This window comes from Silurus meridionalis, chromosome 27 (assembly GCF_014805685.1).
Source record: "Silurus meridionalis isolate SWU-2019-XX chromosome 27, ASM1480568v1, whole genome shotgun sequence".
Taxonomy (NCBI): Eukaryota; Metazoa; Chordata; class Actinopteri; order Siluriformes; family Siluridae; genus Silurus; species Silurus meridionalis.
In genome coordinates, this window is record NC_060910.1 from 10,996,157 (window position 1) to 11,015,271 (window position 19,115).

Here is a 19,115-nt window from a genome sequence, read left to right on the forward strand (position 1 = left end):
AAGTAGTAATTACTCATTGCATGTTACAGTGTAAAGCAGAGGACGTGATTATTATATAATCTCTTCACTTAAACAGCACATATAAGCACAACTCAGCTTAAACATACTTCAAGCAGTTTTGCAATCAAACAATTTTGACAAATCTTTATTGAGCCTTTAGAGGCGAGAATATCACAAAGTATCAAACTGTTTTCGTTACATTCTGTAAGTGTAAACGCAGCTTCATTTTGAACAGTTCATACCTTGATAAATATGTCGAGATGATACTGCATGCTTAAGTGCAGAGTTTTGCTTTAAAAAAAAAAAGCTTTGGCACCCAGTCTGTTAAAATCTTATGTACAAAAAAATAATCACTAAAAGTATTTCTAAAATCATTAAAATAATTTGCATACCGTCTCACCCCAGAAACCATTTTGGATATCTTTCTGTGTGATACATAACCACTAAAGAAAATAATTTGTAAAACTTTGTTTTGATTGATTTCAGAAACAATACAAGTAGTACTGCACAAGTCCACTTGGTGGACATCACTCGTCTACAACACGATGCTGAATTTGATGCAAATAAATGAAAGAATTAAGTAGCACAAACATTCCCTTTAAAACAAACAAACAAAAAAAGCAGAACTAAACAAAAAAAAACTCACTGCACGTCTGCTGGTGTTTACAGCGTCAACCTGAATTAAATCGAACATGTTCCAGTTTTGAATAAGTTTTACTGAAATTAGAGTGGAAGCGACTCAGGATGGGGTGGAGGCGTACTGCTGCAGCAGCTCGGAGTAGCACACGTCGCACACGCGCTCGGGCGTGATGGAGGACGGCAGGGGGATTTCGTTGAGCATGCAGTTCTTGCAGTACACTTCTCGGCAGTTCTTGCACTCCTGCTAAAATGGCAGAGTAAAAATAGCGTTAGCACAGTGAGAACTCTGGGCGTACAGTAAATAAAAAGAGCAAGATTTAATAAATATGTGGAGAAATTAATATTTGAAAATTCATCACAAAGTCTAATTGGTAACAAAGCTGTGAGTGGCATCATCCAGCCTTTTTATCTTAATTATTCAAGATGCGCCATAATCTTAAAACATTGCATTTGTATTAATTATACGGTTTGTTTTTATCTGATATAAAACAAAAAATTATTTTTAAAGTTTCCTGAAAAAAAGGGGGCATTTGCATTTTCCTTGTTCTACTCGTATGCTAAATTAACACTGTCAGATTCTTGAATTGAATTAGTTGAAATGTGTTGAATGTTTTGACCAGCAGCCCTGGAAGTAGTTCCAGCTGTTTATAGGTTTATATAAATGTATTTGTTTAAACACTATCATTTCTAGAATGACTGCTAATTCAGTGGTGCTTGGTGGAAGATCCAAACTGACATCACTGTTGTATATAAGGCACGTTACATACAGTACACAAGAATGCAAATGTGACCACAGCTGTATGAATTTATACTGGTGTTTTACTTGCACACAGTAAGCATGTTCTGACACTGTCAGAGGTTAACATCAAATCCGCTAGAGGGCAGCAAAGTCAATGTGGCCACTGTTGTGTTTATTTCTTAAATATTCATATTGAAATTTTACTCCTCTCTATTCTAGTCTTAATGATCTTCATTAAGAGATGATCAGTGATACCTTAGAACTGCTTAGTGCTTCCGAAATGTTGCACTTTGTACAAACAAATGGCTCTTCTTCGAATGACTGGTTCTGAAAGGAAAATAAAATCTAAATGAGCACACAGGAGATGCTTACAATCTCACAAACAAATCTTTACGTAGCATGCTGTTACGTTTCGACACAAAGGATGATTAAACTGTAACTCTAACCTGTTCGTCTTCGTGTGACAGCGACCTAGACAATGCAAAACAAGGAGTGATAAGTATTTATTTATTACTTATGGATCACTAGTATTAGTCCATGTTTAAATAAACAAAGGCTCACAAGTTCGAACTGAGACTCGTTTTCTCTTCCAACACGTTTCGAAGTGTGTCGTTCTCCTTTCTGACCGTTTCCAGTTCCTAAATAAATAAATCCAGAACAACAGTTTCTTACATACAGAAATAATGCTGCTGTTGCAAAATGCCGACTCGCTTTGAAATCAAGAGTTACCTTTCTTATGTCCTCCACTTGTTGCTGCATGTCTCTGTGCGGAGGAGTTTTCACCAGCACGGGGTCTGAATGCTGACTCCCTCGTCTTCCTCGCTCCTTCCTCAGCTCCTGCTCCAAACCGCTCCTGCACCCCAAAAACACAAATACCTTTAAATATGTGGCTTAAAAAAATCTGCATTCATCAAAACGAATTTTTATTAAGCTTAAAAATGTAGCAAGATATTAGAAGAGAAAATAGTTGATACTAATGGAAATGAACTTGAAATAATCGTGGTCCTGCACCATTTAGATAATATTACAAACATTTACTTCACCCCCTTTAGACAGTGAGTGACAATGTGTTGAACTGAAAATCCTCTTGACTTGACAATGACCATGTACCTGACCTTGGCAACTAGATGTTGCCCCCTAATGGACAACCTGAGAAATTACTCTTTATACCCTGTATAAGGAAATAATGCAGATCCAGAAAAACATACAGGGATGTAACCAAATACAGTATATAATTCAGATTGAACAAACAAGGTGTTCTTATAGATGCAGATGTGAATAAAAGATGAAATCTAATCAAAAAGATTGATGGGGTATCTGGGCGATATAAAGGGTGTGCAGCAGATTATTTTGGTTGATGAAGACACGCAATAAAATAAAGTCAAATAAACAAAACAAAACAAAAAGAACTACAAAGAATGTGTGGCACTTTGTGGTTACTGCTTGGTCAGGTTGTAGTGGATTAAATTTTGCTACAGTTTGTTTACTTTATGGGAGATAGAACCATAAATCTGGGAGGTGGTAGCTTAGCGGATAAGGTATTGGACTGGGGATCTGAAGGTAGTGAGTTCAAATCCCTGCCATACAAAGCTGCCGCGCCTGGGTCCCTGAGCAAGGCCCTTAACCCCATAGCTGCTCAGTTGTGTGAGATATATGTAAGTCGCTTTGAATAAGGGCATGTGTCAAATGGCAAAAATGTAATAGAAAATGCTGAAAAAAGAATCTCCATGGGCATACTCGTATGGTTAAAAAGTGTGGTTAAGGCCACAATCATTTCTAGTTGAAGTCCAAGAACCGTGTGCCTCCAAAAAAAAAGGTCATGCCATAGTGTATATTAATCAGGATCAATTAATACTTGAATAATATCAACCTGCAGGAATGTTGCATACCTCTGCTTTTGTAAATGCTCCACTTCCTGCTGCAGACTTGCAATTTTGTCACCAAACTCCTGTTTGAAAAGCCTGTTCGCCTCCTCAGCCAGATCCCTCTGCTTCTCTGCCTGTTTAGATCTGTATTTGAGCCAGATGAACTTAATGAGGTAAAAAAATGAGAACTAAAATGCTATGACAGGGAGGAAAACCTCAATAACGTCCAACTGAAATGAACAATCATAAAAAAAGGAGACAGAAACGAGCATAAAACAAAAATAAAAATCTAAAAGTAAAAGGCTGGATGGAAATGCAAAGAAAGTGAAGAAATCTCAAAGTGTTGGATTTGATCTTTATTATGCTACTGTACTACATTTTACATAGATGGTTAAAGTCTACATACATTTTGATCATTTAATTGCAGTTGACAGAATAACCTCATCGACAGAAACCTTTCGAATTTATTTTGGGACTTAATACAGGACCACAAAGCTTTCGGATTCGGCATTAACCTCCACGATGGAGCCAGTTATTACACATGAATGCTATTTAGGCTCGTGATCTACCAAAGTGAAACCTGCAACTAGTTCCGCCTGGGAATACGCATTCACTTTAGTCAATTGCATAATTATTTTTACACTCAGGAGCATAATTCAGTACACTCGACTTCACGCAGGTGCTGATCCGGGTCCGTTTTACTTTCGCCGTGTCATACGGCTTCAAATCAAACATCAAAATATGAGTTCGGCCGGAGGATTAAAACATTAAAAACTGGCCAGGAGAAGAAAAAAAAAAAAAGGTGACATACATAGTTATGCAAAGAGCTAATGGTACATGTTTAACCAGATCCTGCTACTATGTTAAAGCTTTTGATAGCCAAAGCCTTCCGTTCTAACATCCTTAAGTACGGTTATTCAAAGAGCGAAGAGATACACTGTAGAGATACGAGAAACGAGTTATTTTGTTACCATTTCCTACATATAAACTAACAAAAACAATAAAAAAAAAACAGTAAAAAGCTGTCGGGTATTTAGCAAATCTTTAGGCTTTCTCACACTATCTAAAACAGCTGCATTTTGTATCTGGTAAACCACAAAAAAAAAAAAAAAAAGGACTGGAAAGATTAAAACCATGCCGGCTCGCTCGGAGTGTGATATTCACAGTAGAAGCAGAAACATGGTCGTCCATAAGGGAAAGAGAAAGCAACTGTAATAGACCTCAAACCCGTTAGAAAATAAAAACCCTAGTTGTTCCAATGATATGCAAAGTCAAATTTAGGATATGTGTTGATGGAACTATTATTAGGCGTTTTTGCAAATGATCTATTGTTGCTTTTGCAGCAGTTTTCCTGCAGTCAAATTCAAGTTTCGCGCTTGCTTGACCACGTCTTTCTCGCTGAAAAAAGAAAACAAATAAGAGGATGTCGTGGAAGGGATGCAAAAAAAAAAAAGAAGGGAAAAAAAAGAAGCAAAAACAACAGGAGACATAAAGCAGAGAGGAGTTATTTCAAGAAAAGGTGAGTGCAGAACTTGAAACAGGGCAGATAAGCAATCCAATAATATTTATTTTGAGCCTAGTGCATTAGTGGATACAAAAACAAAAAAGGCACAGATTCCATTATGATTTCAGAGTTTCAAGCGTGTGAACTCTTACCTGTGCTCCAGCTGTTTAATAGTGGCTGCCATCTGGTTTGTTTTCTCATCAAAGCGACTGATGATCTCATTCTTCTGTTTCAAACTGGTCTCTGAGCTCTGCAACGCAGCCAAACACACACCTCACACCTCAACATGTGTGTAAAACCTATTTTTATGTTCTGTATAAAAAGGCTGTACATATTTACGTATATATATTTATATTTAAAAAAATTATATCAAAATAATACACTGATACTTTGTTAATTTGAAGGTACATTAAATGTCAGGAAACAACTGCAAGAGAGCTGGTCATGTTGCCAAGATTCCACAAAATCCTCCGTTCCAAAGACTCAAAGTTTATCTTGACTTTGAACTAACTAACACTGGATAGTCCAAAAACAGTAACTAAATTATTACAAGAGGAAAAATTCCATATTTATCATTGGACATCGATTAAATGTTACTTTAGAAATGATCATGTATGTGAACATGCGCACTGAAGACAGATCTACAGTGTGTGACAAACGAGACGCATGCATGTCCATTCTACTTATACGTGACAAACTATGTAAAAGGCAAAACACATAAGAATTGGACAGTGAATGACTGGAAGAAATTTCCATGGACAGAAGAGTCTCAATCTGACATTTCTGGCTCTTACAGAAGAACTTATGAGAAGATAAAGAACAGGAGAAAAGATGTTAGCAGACTGCCTCACAAACTTGGAGGTGGAATCTTAAATGTTTGTGGTTGTTTTGGAGCAGGGAAGATTTAAAACGTATTCCAGGTGGAAGGAATACTGAACCAACATGGCTGCCATTCCATACTCAAAAACAGTGAAAGACGAGGTCCACATTTTCAAAAAATTTCCACATTTTTGACAGAAATTGTATTATAATTTATATTATGCGTTTTTTTTTTAAAATGTATCAATTCACCAGCGCTGTAAAAACATTTTAAACACATTGGTGGTCATTATACTGTACCTGGGACTTGTGGCAGAGCTCATGGTTGATTCTGCGTAAATCATCTAGCTGATGTCTGAGCTCCACCAGCGCATCGTGTTTCTCACAAATGTCCTTCTCCAGCATCTTCATGGACAGCTCCATCTCCTGCCTCATCCCAATCTGCACCTCCAGCTCTTTCTCCACATCCTACACAGAATGTTTGTAATTGTTTATATTTCAACGCTGACTGATCAGCTAATCACTGGGTATAATTAGTACAATAAAGATGTGCCTATTCTAGGCAGAGTGACACACACTTAAGATCTAACTGACCAGTCTGAGCTGAGTTTCCTCTTTGAGCTGCTTTCGGGTTTCTCCAAGTACTTGGCCATCTGCAGCTCCATCTGGCCTCAAAGCCTGCAACACACATATACCTGTATTTTAGTTCTGTTTAAGGCATCTGATGATATTTTAATCTCTGACGTGTGGTGTATCAGTACCTTGCGATTGGATTCCACGAGGTAAGAGCTTTCCTCCTTCATCCTCTCTACCTCCTCTTGCAAAGTGATGATTCTATTGTTTGCAACTGCAAGCTGTAAGAATCAGACAAGAGATTGTTGGGAGAAAAGACTGGAATGTCCTTTTCTGCTACCATTCACACAACTTACAATTTTATTAAACAAAAAAAAAAACAAGAAAAAGAAATTGGGAGAAAAAAATGGGAGATAAGAGGAGAAAAACAAAAAAACAGACTGGAGCCATTTTATATTTATTCCGCTTACAATGTTGGATTTCAAAACATTAATACACACCTCCTCTGTAAGTTTTGTGTTGGACTTTTCAAGGGCATCCACTTTGGCTTGGAGGTTGTTCACAGAAGCACTGCCAGGGAGAAATAGATATAACAAGGCCGGACAATGTAAGCCAGACAAGGCCAAACAAATCGTAAACCAAAGTAATAACTGTAGCAGTAACTCTACCTTAAATGTCTGTTGAGCTCCTCGACATAATTCTTCTGGTCAAGGATTGCTGTGATTTGTCCGTCACTAGAATAGAACAATTTAAAATGTGCAAGAGGGAATGAGCAATGGTCGAACGATCCGAGTTTGTGTAATCCATACAATATATATATATATATATATATATATATATATGTGTGTGAACTTACCCCTCTGTGCTCTTGCTGCTGTGACCTCCATCTTTTAGATACATAGAAAAATCTATAACGCCAACCTGCCAAGGTAACACATGACTAACTGGATCAAGAACAAAATAAAAATCAACCTGATAAAAATGAATGAACATCAAAATCCTTAACTATAATGAAACCAAGTCAAAGTGTCTTGCTCTGGATAAAAACCATACGTGTCTAAAAAACCTTCTTGATCTCACACAGTAAGTAAAAAATAAATAGTCATTCGTAAAATTATAAAGTACCTGAGAGTCCAAGTCTTCTCCCTTCATACACAGATTTGCATCAATGACATTGAGTCCCACCAACAGTCCAGCAATTACTGCTCCCTCTTCCTCCATCATCAGAGCATTGGGCTCATAGAACTCACTTAAATATATAAATATATACATATTAGAAGCAGGCTGACGTTAAAATGGTCTTATAAATACATGCAAGTCTGCACACCTTAGAAGATCCTTTCTGTTAATTATGGTCTTCATGTAGTCCGAGAGCTTCTTCTGCATGAGGGCCAGTCTCAGCCACGCTCTGCCTCTTCCCAAAGGAGTTCTAAGAAAACATAACTAAATCAGTGCCAGGAGCTGTGAGAGGAAAAAGTAGAAAGAAAGTGGGAGAAAATAAGCAGACTTGGCTTACTTAAGGCCAGGAAGATCTTTGACACTAGCGGTGATTTCACCAGCTTCTGGAGTCAACTTCTCCACTAACTCCAGAGGACCCCAGAACGACTTGTTCTGACCGAGGAACGTCTTCTTGCCTTCAATTTAATAAAGTTTGGACAAAAAATAAATAAAAAAATGTATAAGGACAATAGAAATCAACAAAAGACAGCTGAATTGATTTGTGCACCAAATTCCGCTGCATACTTTTGAGTCCATGTTTCAGACAGTGCTCCATCACGACAAAGAATTGCTGCAGCGGGGCGTAGTCTGAGTCTAGTGTGCGGCCCAGGTTTAGAGCTGACTCGATCAGGCCTTTAATGCTCAGCTTGGCCATGTTCATCAGGTTAAGCCTCTCGATAGCAATGGGGTCCTTGGGATCTGAGGGCACATTTAAAAAAATAAAAATAAAAATAAAAAAAAAATAAAAAAACACACCACATGGCACATTATAAAGCACTGCTGTCAAATAAAAATGATCAGAAGCTTTTCAGCTTGAAGAAAAACTCACAATAAATAGTACAGAAATGTCCGCACACTATAATGGTACAAAGTTTAACAGTGTAGATATCTTTTTTCCTTCTCGTTTTTTATTCACCAGTTACGTTAGCCTACAACACGTATAATTAACATGCATAACACAGTGACCAGCTTAAACACAACCGTTCTGCTAAACATATTACCTACTGTACATAATCTGAAGATCCAAATATAGTTATTTAACTTAAAGCCATTTAGTCAGCAATCCAGTTCCTCAATTTGAGCTCTAACCAAGACGTTTTTCAAGACGTATTTAATGCTAATGAAGAACCCACTTCAGTGCTTAAAAAAATAAAAGAAAGAAAGAAATCCATTAGCATTTTGTTGAAACAAAAAGACAAATGACAAGATGAAAGCATATATATATATATATATAAATATAAAAGTAATTGCCATCACAGGGCACTTATGCATAGGGTATATTAAAGCATTGTAAGTTTCTTTCTGCAATATTATATTTATTATTATTTTTTTTTATTCAGTGTCTGAAGAAAACTAAGCTTTTTATGATCATTAAATATAAACACCAGTGAAAGTATTATCAGAATTAGTTGAAAACAATATACCAGAGTATAACAAAGTTGTTTTCATTATTATTATTATTATTATTATTATTATTACTAACATAAACTGAAAGTTATTAGCCGTTCCAGTATGCTGGAGTCACGTGCTCTTCACCTTATATAACACAAACACAGGTTTTTGTGAAATGTGAAAGTGAATTTGATCCCCAACTTGTTTGATGTTAAAGAAATGCTTTCGGTTCTCATTTATTGAAAATGTATAATCTGTGGGTAGACCGATTTAAAAAAAAAAAAAAAAAAAAAAAAAATCAATGCTACTCTGAATCAGCAGACAGGGAGTGTTGCGGTACTAAAGGTCAGATGAGGTTGCAGGATATCAAGACAAAAAAAAAAAAAAAAAAAAAAACTCCTACATCTCAGGCCTGCAGGAACTAATTAGTAGTGCATTGCCCTAAGGAATTAGTGTTAAGTGTGAAATGCCTACAACACCATGCAAGTGCCAGGAAAGATCAGCCAGAGAGAATGGGTGTGGCACACAAGAGTAGCAGAATCTAAAAAACACACAAAGAAAAAACAAGCGCATCTAGACAGTTAGGAATAACAACTAAAAAAAAGACAGAATGAGAGACAGTAAACAAGCATGGCAGAGACGGCCGATGAGAACGCAGGCTTGATGGCAGGCTGGAGGTGTTCAGAGAAAATGTAGCTAATGACTGATAAGGTCTCGTCATACAGCTGCTATGGTTTTCGAACGATGCCTATAGAGGTGGGAGTGAAAGGAGGAAGTGATGCCGCGATACGCACCTTTGAACTCATCAAGCATTTGCATTTGTTCCACCAATTCTGTGAAATCTTCCCATGAGTCTTTGCAAAGGACAATGGGAAAAGAATAAAGAAACAAAAAAAAAAGAAATTGTTTGCGTTTCATGCATTTCACGGGTGTAGACTAAATCAACGATAAACGCATCAAACATATCACCCTATCAAATGTAATAGTCATTAGCCATGTTTATGAATGATCTGTTCTGATTGGTCAACCTGATTGTTGATTCATTTATTCTTAAAAGAGCTCTGACAGCATTTCCGGCTGCCTGGGTTTACTAATGCGCGTCATGTGATACTTTACTATTTGTAACATCATGTAACATGTAATCATGTGTATAGTGAGGAGATGTTTAGCATGTTTGGGACGAGTCTCCAGGGTCAGCACTGTGGAAAAGGCAGAGGAAAACATGAACGTTTTTTGCCTGTATATTCTGTCTCGTTAAATTCCTGAGAGAAAACTAGCTAAGTGCTATTATTCCACATCAATCATAGCTAGAAATGGATACAAAGTCATTCTTTAAAGAATAAAAATGGGTTGTGTTGGTAAACAGTTGATAAGCAGGCAGGAATACATCTCTGGGTCATAATTGGGCTGTGCTGTTACAGGAGACTGAGCTTTCTTTAAAAGCTAAAACCATTCCCGCATCACTCATTATAACACATTTTACTAAACTCCAGCTCTTATATTTGAAATGAGCCACAAGCAAAAGCATTCAAAACATATTTTGAAACACTTTTTTTTGGCCTAACCAGTACAGTGACAAAATAAAAAAATAAATTGTCCTGCCTAATCTAATTTCTTGGCAGGTTTATGGGTTTAGCGGCACAAAGAGAGCCGTAAAAAAAAATGCCTGAAAAGTGACTGAGCCTCAAAGACAGCACAAGGACTTTTTTACAAAAAGAGACCTTTGCTGATGAGGATGTCTGGAAAATTTGTAATCTGACTACAATCAAATAGAAGCGTTTATCAATATAATATAAGAAGAAATCGTTTTCATTACTGAACAATATAAACTGAAATTCGCTCAATAATTATTTAAATTGATTCGTAATTAAAATGTTAAAAAGCCACAACGGAAACAAAGGCATCTGTGTGATTTTGCAAGCCGTCACATTCGCACCTTCTGTGAAAAACCTATCCCCTTAAAATGGTGTCAGAATATAACTCATACATTTCTGCATCTGCTGTCATAAAATCCAATGTATGTCCCAGGTAGACTTCATATAAATAACTTCAGTATAGACTTCAGATATCAATGGGACTATAAACCATCTGTTCTTAGTGAAGAGCTCTGAGTCAAATGCTTAAGAAAGGGTGTTGATAACAGTTGCAAAAGCCGTCAATACATATAAAATGCTGTTACACAGTCTTAGCACAAAACACAAATATGAGCTTACTCTTGTCATGGCATTGCATGTCTCTTCAGATTAAACTGTAAGAAAGATCAATTGATGGATGTGATTAAAAAAATAGATAAAACAAAATAAAAAAAAACCACTGCAGATTGGTATAAATCAATACTTTTCTGAAATTTCCTACAGAAATGATTGATTTAGAACAATTTTAAATTTTTTTTTTTAAATTGTGTGAATTCATAATACAAAAAAAAAAAAGCTTTGAAACTGTAATCATTGCACTAACTAGAAGGACGGATTACAGATCTGTAATTTAGCTCAGAGCTACCGAGAGCATCTCCGCCCTTTGATCACGACTCCACACACGGATGTATCGAGCGTGTTTAGAAGCGCACTAATGATACGAGTGCTATCTGATCCCAGCACATCACTAAAACTGTCACAAAGGAAGCATACATCATCTTATATTGGCCTGGAATTGGGTTATTCAGCACATGTGCACTGTTAATCTGGTTTCCTTTGCTTTTCTAACTCCACAGACCAGCGCCAAAGGAATCATTATTGCATTGGGAAAGAACTGCGGTCATGCCAGTTGAAACAGCTACAAAGATATTGTTCATAGAACATTAATAGGCAGGTTACAATACAATGATTAGAGCTGCATCATGATTTTACAAAGAAATCTAAATACTGATGGATGTGCTCAAGATCAGCCAGCAGGCACATACATTTAGCCAAAATCTGATGTGTTTATGCAGGAATTGTAACATTTTATACAAGTAAAAATCTTCATTGTGGATCTATGCTTTAGAGGAACTTCGGTCTCTATGCTTTCGTGTTTCAGGATTGACCTAAAAGCTTGAGCAGCAGAACCTTTATCAGTTTATCTCGACCTACAATTCTGCTAAATGATTATCACGTACAAATTCCCTAAATTCCTAAAAAAGATCATGTGTCCACCTGAAAAGCTATTGAAAGCCCTGCGTGCACTGTAGGCCTCCTGCAATGAGGAACTAATCCTGCATATAATTCAATAATGATTATCCGACGCATTAGCAAGACAAAAGCCAACGTTGCCAGAGCCCAAGGGTTTCCTTTTCAATGAGAGTGTCGATGCTTAGATTTTAAAACACGACCACCATTTTTTTAAAAATTGCATTTAAGTCAAAAAGACCATGGATTGTTTGTTGGAAAGAACTGAAAAAAAAATAAAAGAAAAAATAAAAGCGCCTACATATCCCAGCAAGCTCACTGAGCAACATGGTGGCCCGAGCCCCTACCTTCATGTGCTGGCTCAGGCTCGGGAGTGAGCGAGATGTCATTGAGTTCACGTAGACACAGCCACTCGCCATCCACAGACACGCGGAAGTTGCACAGGTAGATGGTCTCGCGGGCAGCCTGCGTGATCTTGTCTGTGGTGGGGGTGGGCGCCTCGCTCTGTGGCGTCAGATCCGACATGGTGACTCAGCTGTGAGGCCCAGTGACTACGACAATAACAACAACGATGGCCTCCGTTGCCCGAGAGCCGGAGAAGAATACGGATTAATCAGGAATGAAAACGAGCTCCTGCCAACAGGAGAGGAAGAAGAAACAATGAAGGCCAATGAAAGGAAGAAAAAACAGCCAGGGCAGTAATTAAACAAGAGGCTTTTCTTTTTTTGTCTGGTTTCTTCTTTTAAAAAAAAAAAAATGAAAAAATTACAAATTCCAAGCTGGAATCGGAATCATGAGAAAATCCGTCGCATGAAACAGTGTCTGCTTTCTGGTCTCGCTCAGCAGAACGAGGAGGATTGAGATGCTGCAAACGGCTCAGTGGTGGAGCAACAATCACAACTGCCTCTCTTTCTCCTCGTCTCACTCCGCACAGCCCCCACTCACGCTAACTGGATTGGTTGTGTTCGCTGCAACCGAGTGGGTGTTGACCAAGATGGCTACTGTGATGCTGAGCAGCATTGTCGGAGTCACGTGAGCAGATGGTGCAAGCGGAGAGAGATGAATTCCTGGGGGGATCAGGATGATGCAGGAGTGTGCTCATGCGTGATCCGTTACTCTTGGCTCAATGAGGATGCCTCGGCGAAAGGCACAGGCTTTAGTAATCGAGCCAAATGAGCAGAATGCGTTTGCTGCTGGGTGATTTATATACTGAACTTAAAAACATTACTTATAATCTTATACTCCAGTAATCATGTTAGTTCTCACTCTCCAGTGTTCTGTATTGTTGAAAGATTTATGATCAAACTCTTGATGTCACCCAGATGAGGATGGGTTCCCCTCTTGAGTCTGGTTCCTCCCAAGGTTTCTTCCTCATAACATCTAAGGGAGTTTTTCCTTGCCACAGTCGCCACGGCTTGCTCATCAGGGACAAATGCACACCATTCACCATCACTGTTGATTTGTGTAAAGCTGCTTTGAGACAATGTCTGTTGTGAAAAGCGCTATACAAATAAACTTGACTTGACTTGACATCGATTACATTCAAACCCAACATGTTGATTACTGCGTTACAATATACAAAAAAAAAAAATTGATGATGATGCAAATCGGCAATACTCAAATACACGCGAGTCAGGAAATAACACCAGATGTTAGACAATCAATACAAGCTGACGAATCGGTGTCTCCCAAGGACAGGGCTCGCAAACTAAGCCATATGTGGAAAAGAAAACTATAAAAGCCCTCACTACCATACACACCTACCGCCAATATGGTTTGGTTTTCGACTAAGAACCACAAGCCAGAAAATATGATAATCTATTTACTCAGCAAAAAAAACACACACTTACTTTAGTATATACAGAGCTTAGTTGGTCGAGCTCCTTTTTTTAATCAATATTAATATTGATTTAAAGAATGAGTGGACATTTCTGTCAGATGATGGTTCAGACACAAATCCTGAGTTCTTTCTCTCCATTTACGAGCATCAAATATTCATGAAGATTGCCTGCAAAATGGTTATTTTACTGCTAGCAAATAAAGCAGTGTGTGTGAAAGGTAGGTTCATATGTGGATTAGCTAGTGTTCACACCATAACTGCAGCGCAGTTATAAACTGATTTTGATTATTACAAGTTATAACATGAGTATATGCCATATTTCATAACCTGCATAAGCAGTCAGATGTAGGAAAGCTGATTTTTGTTTATACATCAGTCTAATCAACAGTGTGAGTTACATGTACTTCACTGCTACTAGTCCCATTTCTTACAATAATAAAATAATATATAATTATAATAAACATAATTACAGAATTGCAGTCGAGTATGGTAGATTCTGTACACGAACTGAACTGTTAGTTTGACTCAGTAAGAAACCCGTGAGCCGTGAAGACGAAAAAAAAAAAAGTATCTAGGTTACAACACAAATGTTTGACATGTGAGAAGGTTTGCACACACTGCAACTGCAGTTAAAACAAGTGCCATGCGATGCATAAAAACACACCTGGGACACCCCTGGGACTAGCAAGCAATGCTTCAGTGTGCTGCTCCTTACCACATTTTGGTTTGCCTTGGAAACTGACTAGTAATTAGTCAAATAAGGTGAACTAGTGATTAGCTATAACGGCTAAACACGGCTTCAAATGCACATCATGCTTGTGTCCTTGACAGCAGAGATCTCCCATTTTAAAGTTTGTTAAATAAACAATACGACTTGAGAATCTGCCTGCAGTGTGGCCTGCTTTACTGCTTTGTCCACCCCTGCATATATGAATCATTTGGAAATTAAGGCTATAAGACACGAAGCTAAAAATGCACAGTGATCACAGGTTTAGTGCCTTAATGCCTTAATGTTAACACCTGCCTGGTAATGAGCAAGCAAACCTATAACTTCAATAATAATAATCCAGTGACATGCACTGTGTATCTTTCCTCTTTAAATATTTCCTCTTTCATAACAGGACTAGTGCCTAGGGGTTTTTGGAAAGAAATGTGAAACAGAAATGAAAACTGAAAATATTTTAATGATGATGAATGTGGAATTGTGCCAGCCAGTCCCTGGTTTAATGACCCGAGTTTCATCACACTAGTTCTATTTGTCAAGACAGCATCAGCTTCTGATAAAGATTTTACAGTGACTGCAAATATGTTTGGCTTAATAGTGACCTAAATTCCTGAATGGCTTTGTTCCAGCCCCAAACACACTGCACAAGATCTGGGCTCCTAATCAGCATATATGAAAACAATTATAATATTAATGTCATATCTATCTATCTATCTATCTATCTATCTATCTATCTATCTATCTATCTATCTATCTATCTATCTATCTATCTATCTATCTATCGAGAGAGAGAGAGAGAGAGAGAGAGAGAGAGAGAGAGAGAGAGAGAGAGAGAGAGAGAGAGAGAGAGATAGGCCAGATTTAGATTAGAGGTGCAGATCCCGGCGTTCACTGAAAGTATTAGGATAAAGCTCAGCTTGCACTATTATTATCATAAACACCACGTGTCAAATAGACTACTGTGTGCTCCAAACAGCATTAATCACCAGTTGTGCCTTTGGTTATGCTGTATGTGCTCTCATGTTAAATCCTGCCTTCTCACTAGACCTCTGTGAGTCAAATGCATGTGTATTTCAACCTTCTAATGCTGCCTGGAAAGACTACACTGAATCATCACTTCCTTCATCAAACTCAAGCCATGTTTCGATTTGTAATTAGCTCCACATCAGCTTGTGTGTATTTCTGCGCACAATCTTATTTCTATACTGTTTATTTGGGTCGGTGTACACTTGCTGACCAACAGGAGCTTCTGTAAACCTGATTATTTGTGCAATTATTCTGATCAGAAAATCATGTTACAGCAGCACATCCGTCGTCAATATCCGGGGACTCCTGCACAGTGTACATGGAGTCTTCAAAACAGTCGAATGAGAGTCAGTTCTGTGGGTGCTAACACTTGGTTCTTGAGAGAGAGAGAGACCGAAGGCAAATGAAATTCAAATAGACGTTCTATACAACTGTGGTAAGAACAGAAGCATCTCAGAATGAGGAAGTAACACTACCTACTCAACCTCCATTCCAGCCGTATTCTCGTGTCACAGATCAATCCCCAGTTGACCTCAAGCGTATTACACTGTATTCGGTTCCTTTACACGACATACGGTAAAGAGAATCCCCGGGGATACACTGAGGTGGGTGGGTTCCCCTTTTTTAATTCTTCCTCACACACTTAAAGGAAAAACCCTTCCTGAATGACATATGAATATTTATATTCTTAAATTTAACATTTGATCGTTAATTGTGCAAAAGGTTTATTTTATGATTCAATTAGGATTTTCTTTGTGTTGAAACGTCACTGACAGTTTTCACAATTTCCTAAATTATGCGTTTCCTCCCTAAACTGTTGCCACAAAGTTGAAGGGACACAATTGTAGGTTACATTCGACTGCACCAGAATTAAACTTTCCCTTCATTTAAACTTGGAGCCCTAAAACTGTTCCACATGAAAATGTCCCTGTGCACCAAGCCAGCTCCATGAAGCCATGGTTTACATGGGATGGAGTAGAAGATCTTAAGTGGCCAGCTTTAGAGCTCTCAACTAAACAACTTTGGGATAAATTGGAATGCTGACTGCACCCCAGGCCTCCTCACCTGATAACAGTACTTAACTTTACTAACACATCTGTAGCTGCATGAGCGTACATCCAGGGCTGTAGCTATCGATTATTTTAGCAAATCAAGTATTCTACTGATTATTCCATTTCATCATTAATTGAACAATCGGATAATTCTTTATTGAAGAGGGTTAGGGTTAGGGTGATTTGTTTCCTTTTTAGAAATTTTTTTATTATTGCTGAAATCCATACAAGAATATCGGTGAAAACTAAACCCATTTAGTGCATTATAATTATGTTGGGTCAAAATGCAAATACAAATATATGAAAAAATAAATCATAAATTTCTTTTATAAAAATTAATTTCAGATTACTAAGAAAAAACATCAAATAATAATAAATAAAAAAAAACAATAAACGCACTGTATGTTGTGTTCTTTATGTTTTAGTTTGAAGTAATCACAAACTTTGGAAACTTTCTTATTTGGGCTGAATCCTTTGGAAGCCCGTTTCCACCACCAAAAAAAATTTAATTCTAACTGTCCCTCACAATTCCAATTTTATTTCTCGCAAACATCGAACAGTTCTGTTGCATCCACCGGTAACATGTTGTGGGTCTGAAGTTTGGTGTAGGAACGAGGCTCCTCCTCTGTTTCGTTTCTTTCAGAGCTGATTGTTAGACTGAGTTTTCTCCAGGAATCGGAGGCTTAGTGTGATACCATGCGATTCTATTGATTGTAAACTATTTTCATTTTTAATGTGTAAAACTTTCTGGCACTACAGAGGGAGTGGCTGTGGCAAACATTTTTTAATGTGGTGGAAACTGGTTGTTCAGAGCGCTGCAGATTTAAGTGGGTGGTGTGTCAGTAATAATGGCCCGTGGGGAAACACAATGCTCCATGTGTAGTTAAACACACTAAACGAAGCATCGAGGCAAATAATCTGCCTCGATAATTTTTTGTATTCGAATTACTCGAGGAATCGTTTCAGCCCTACACAAATTTCCACAAGCACACTGCAAAATCTAGTGAATGATCTTCCCAGAAGAGTGGTGATCATCTTGCGAAATGAAGCAAGGAGCAACAATCAGGCACGACAACCACATATAATAACTTCAGAATATTTAATATTCAGATATATAATCTGATTCAGGTAAAAGTTTTCCTTGAAGACGGTACCTCGATACGTTATTTCAGGTTTTCCTTTACACATTTCTGTAAAGCTGAATTGTCTTGACTGTTGTTTTAACCTCTGAAAAAAGAAATTACAACCAAAAACCAAACAAAAAAACCTTCTCGTTGTCTTCAGATCCATGTTAATTAGAAGTTTTTCACTAGACATCATATGTACTAGTTTTGTGAAGGAAATCTTCATCTGTTATAGTTTTTTTTGAAGGACACTCCTCAGCATCATACATTAGAAACATTAAATGAATAGACATTTATAAATGACTGACATGAAAGATGATATTTAGTAAATGGAGAATTGACCAAGTTCATATTTAATGGTGTGAAAAGTTATGAAATCAGGGAAAACAGGGTTTGGGTTTGTATTATTTAAACTTTAATGGCGTGGCACCTTTTTAAATGCTGACTCATAACTTTTTTTTGTATATATTCTGTTTAAAGAATTCAACCCGCATTTACAGTATTTTTGATACAAAATTTGTTTAAAATTTTTTACACAAATAAAGACTTTTACAGACTTGACATTTGAAGCTTAGGGAAGTAAACACAGAGCTAGCTAGGGCGTCTTAGCCAACGGTGCTCGTGCGCGCGCTCGAACGCAACACACACATGAACGCGCATTCATGCAATTATATGTATGATATTTTATTGATTATAAATAACGCGCTGTTTAACAACTTACTTTTGTTTTTCTTGGTCGTCTCGATGTGAAACTCATACTTCACCGTGCCAGGAGGATTCGAGCTTTTCTTGGCAAACTGGACGTTGGCAGAATCTAGGGCTTCTTTAAAGTAAATAACGGAGGTGGGAGTAAACGTGTCCTCCTCCGGAGTCTTGGGAAAATGTCCATTATTGTCCTGAAAAGAAGGTCGATCTAATTCCGCGGAAGATATAAAACTTTCAGCCACGTCTGGGTTTTGATGATCAGGGTTGGTGTCCTGCTCTGCCGCCATGTTCCGCTTAGAAATGTACACTGCTCCTTTTTCTGCTCAGTTCCTGGTAAAAGAATTGTTGTACATTTTATTTCACTTCTCTCAGTCTGTCATCATGGCATTTTTAAAAAGCCCCTCTGTCACTCATGTGTTGTTCCCTTTGACGTGCTCTTCCCTTCATAAACACGAATAAACTTTGAGCCGTGGATTGGAGTCACGTGGACATGACGTAATCACGCCACCTCGTGACTAAAGGTGCATTGCAGGGAGGATCGATTCGATACTAAGGCATTTCCCAGGATGGATAATAATTTAAATGTGTGATTCGATCCTCCTGATACAACACCAGCATCGATACTTTAGAATTGATCTGCTTATCTCTATTCCTGTTCTCGAATGGGTTTACATAGATAGCTGTAAGACTATCTATCTATCTATCTATCTATCTATCTATCTATCTATCTATCTATCTATCTATCTATTGAATTGTCATTTGTCATATCTTATTTTCAATTATTTAAAGAT

At 37.7% G+C, this 19,115-nt stretch overlaps 1 protein-coding gene across 8 annotated transcripts; it reads right to left on the minus strand.

The window, feature by feature from the left end:
- Nucleotides 1-129: 129 nt before the first annotated feature.
- rufy3 (RUN and FYVE domain containing 3) lies at nucleotides 130-18,815 on the minus strand. 8 transcript variants are annotated; one of them, XM_046841658.1, is made up of 19 exons: nucleotides 18,341-18,815; nucleotides 9,544-9,603; nucleotides 7,883-8,056; nucleotides 7,656-7,773; nucleotides 7,467-7,568; nucleotides 7,265-7,388; nucleotides 6,996-7,060; nucleotides 6,808-6,873; nucleotides 6,640-6,709; nucleotides 6,328-6,420; nucleotides 6,161-6,244; nucleotides 5,867-6,034; nucleotides 4,900-4,997; nucleotides 3,268-3,387; nucleotides 2,108-2,231; nucleotides 1,940-2,016; nucleotides 1,825-1,849; nucleotides 1,634-1,705; nucleotides 130-880 (listed from the first exon to the last, which is right to left on the minus strand). In XM_046841658.1, exons 1-19 carry the CDS (start codon nucleotides 18,609-18,611, stop codon nucleotides 740-742), a joined length of 2,052 nt encoding a protein of 683 aa, XP_046697614.1. In that variant the 5' UTR covers nucleotides 18,612-18,815; the 3' UTR covers nucleotides 130-739. The 8 variants fall into 8 exon arrangements, with proteins under 8 accessions (XP_046697614.1, XP_046697613.1, XP_046697616.1 ...); XM_046841657.1 differs by having other exon boundaries at nucleotides 130-883; XM_046841660.1 differs by lacking the exon at nucleotides 18,341-18,815 and adding an exon at nucleotides 12,201-12,914 and having other exon boundaries at nucleotides 130-883.
- Between the last annotated feature and the right edge of the window lie 300 nt (nucleotides 18,816-19,115).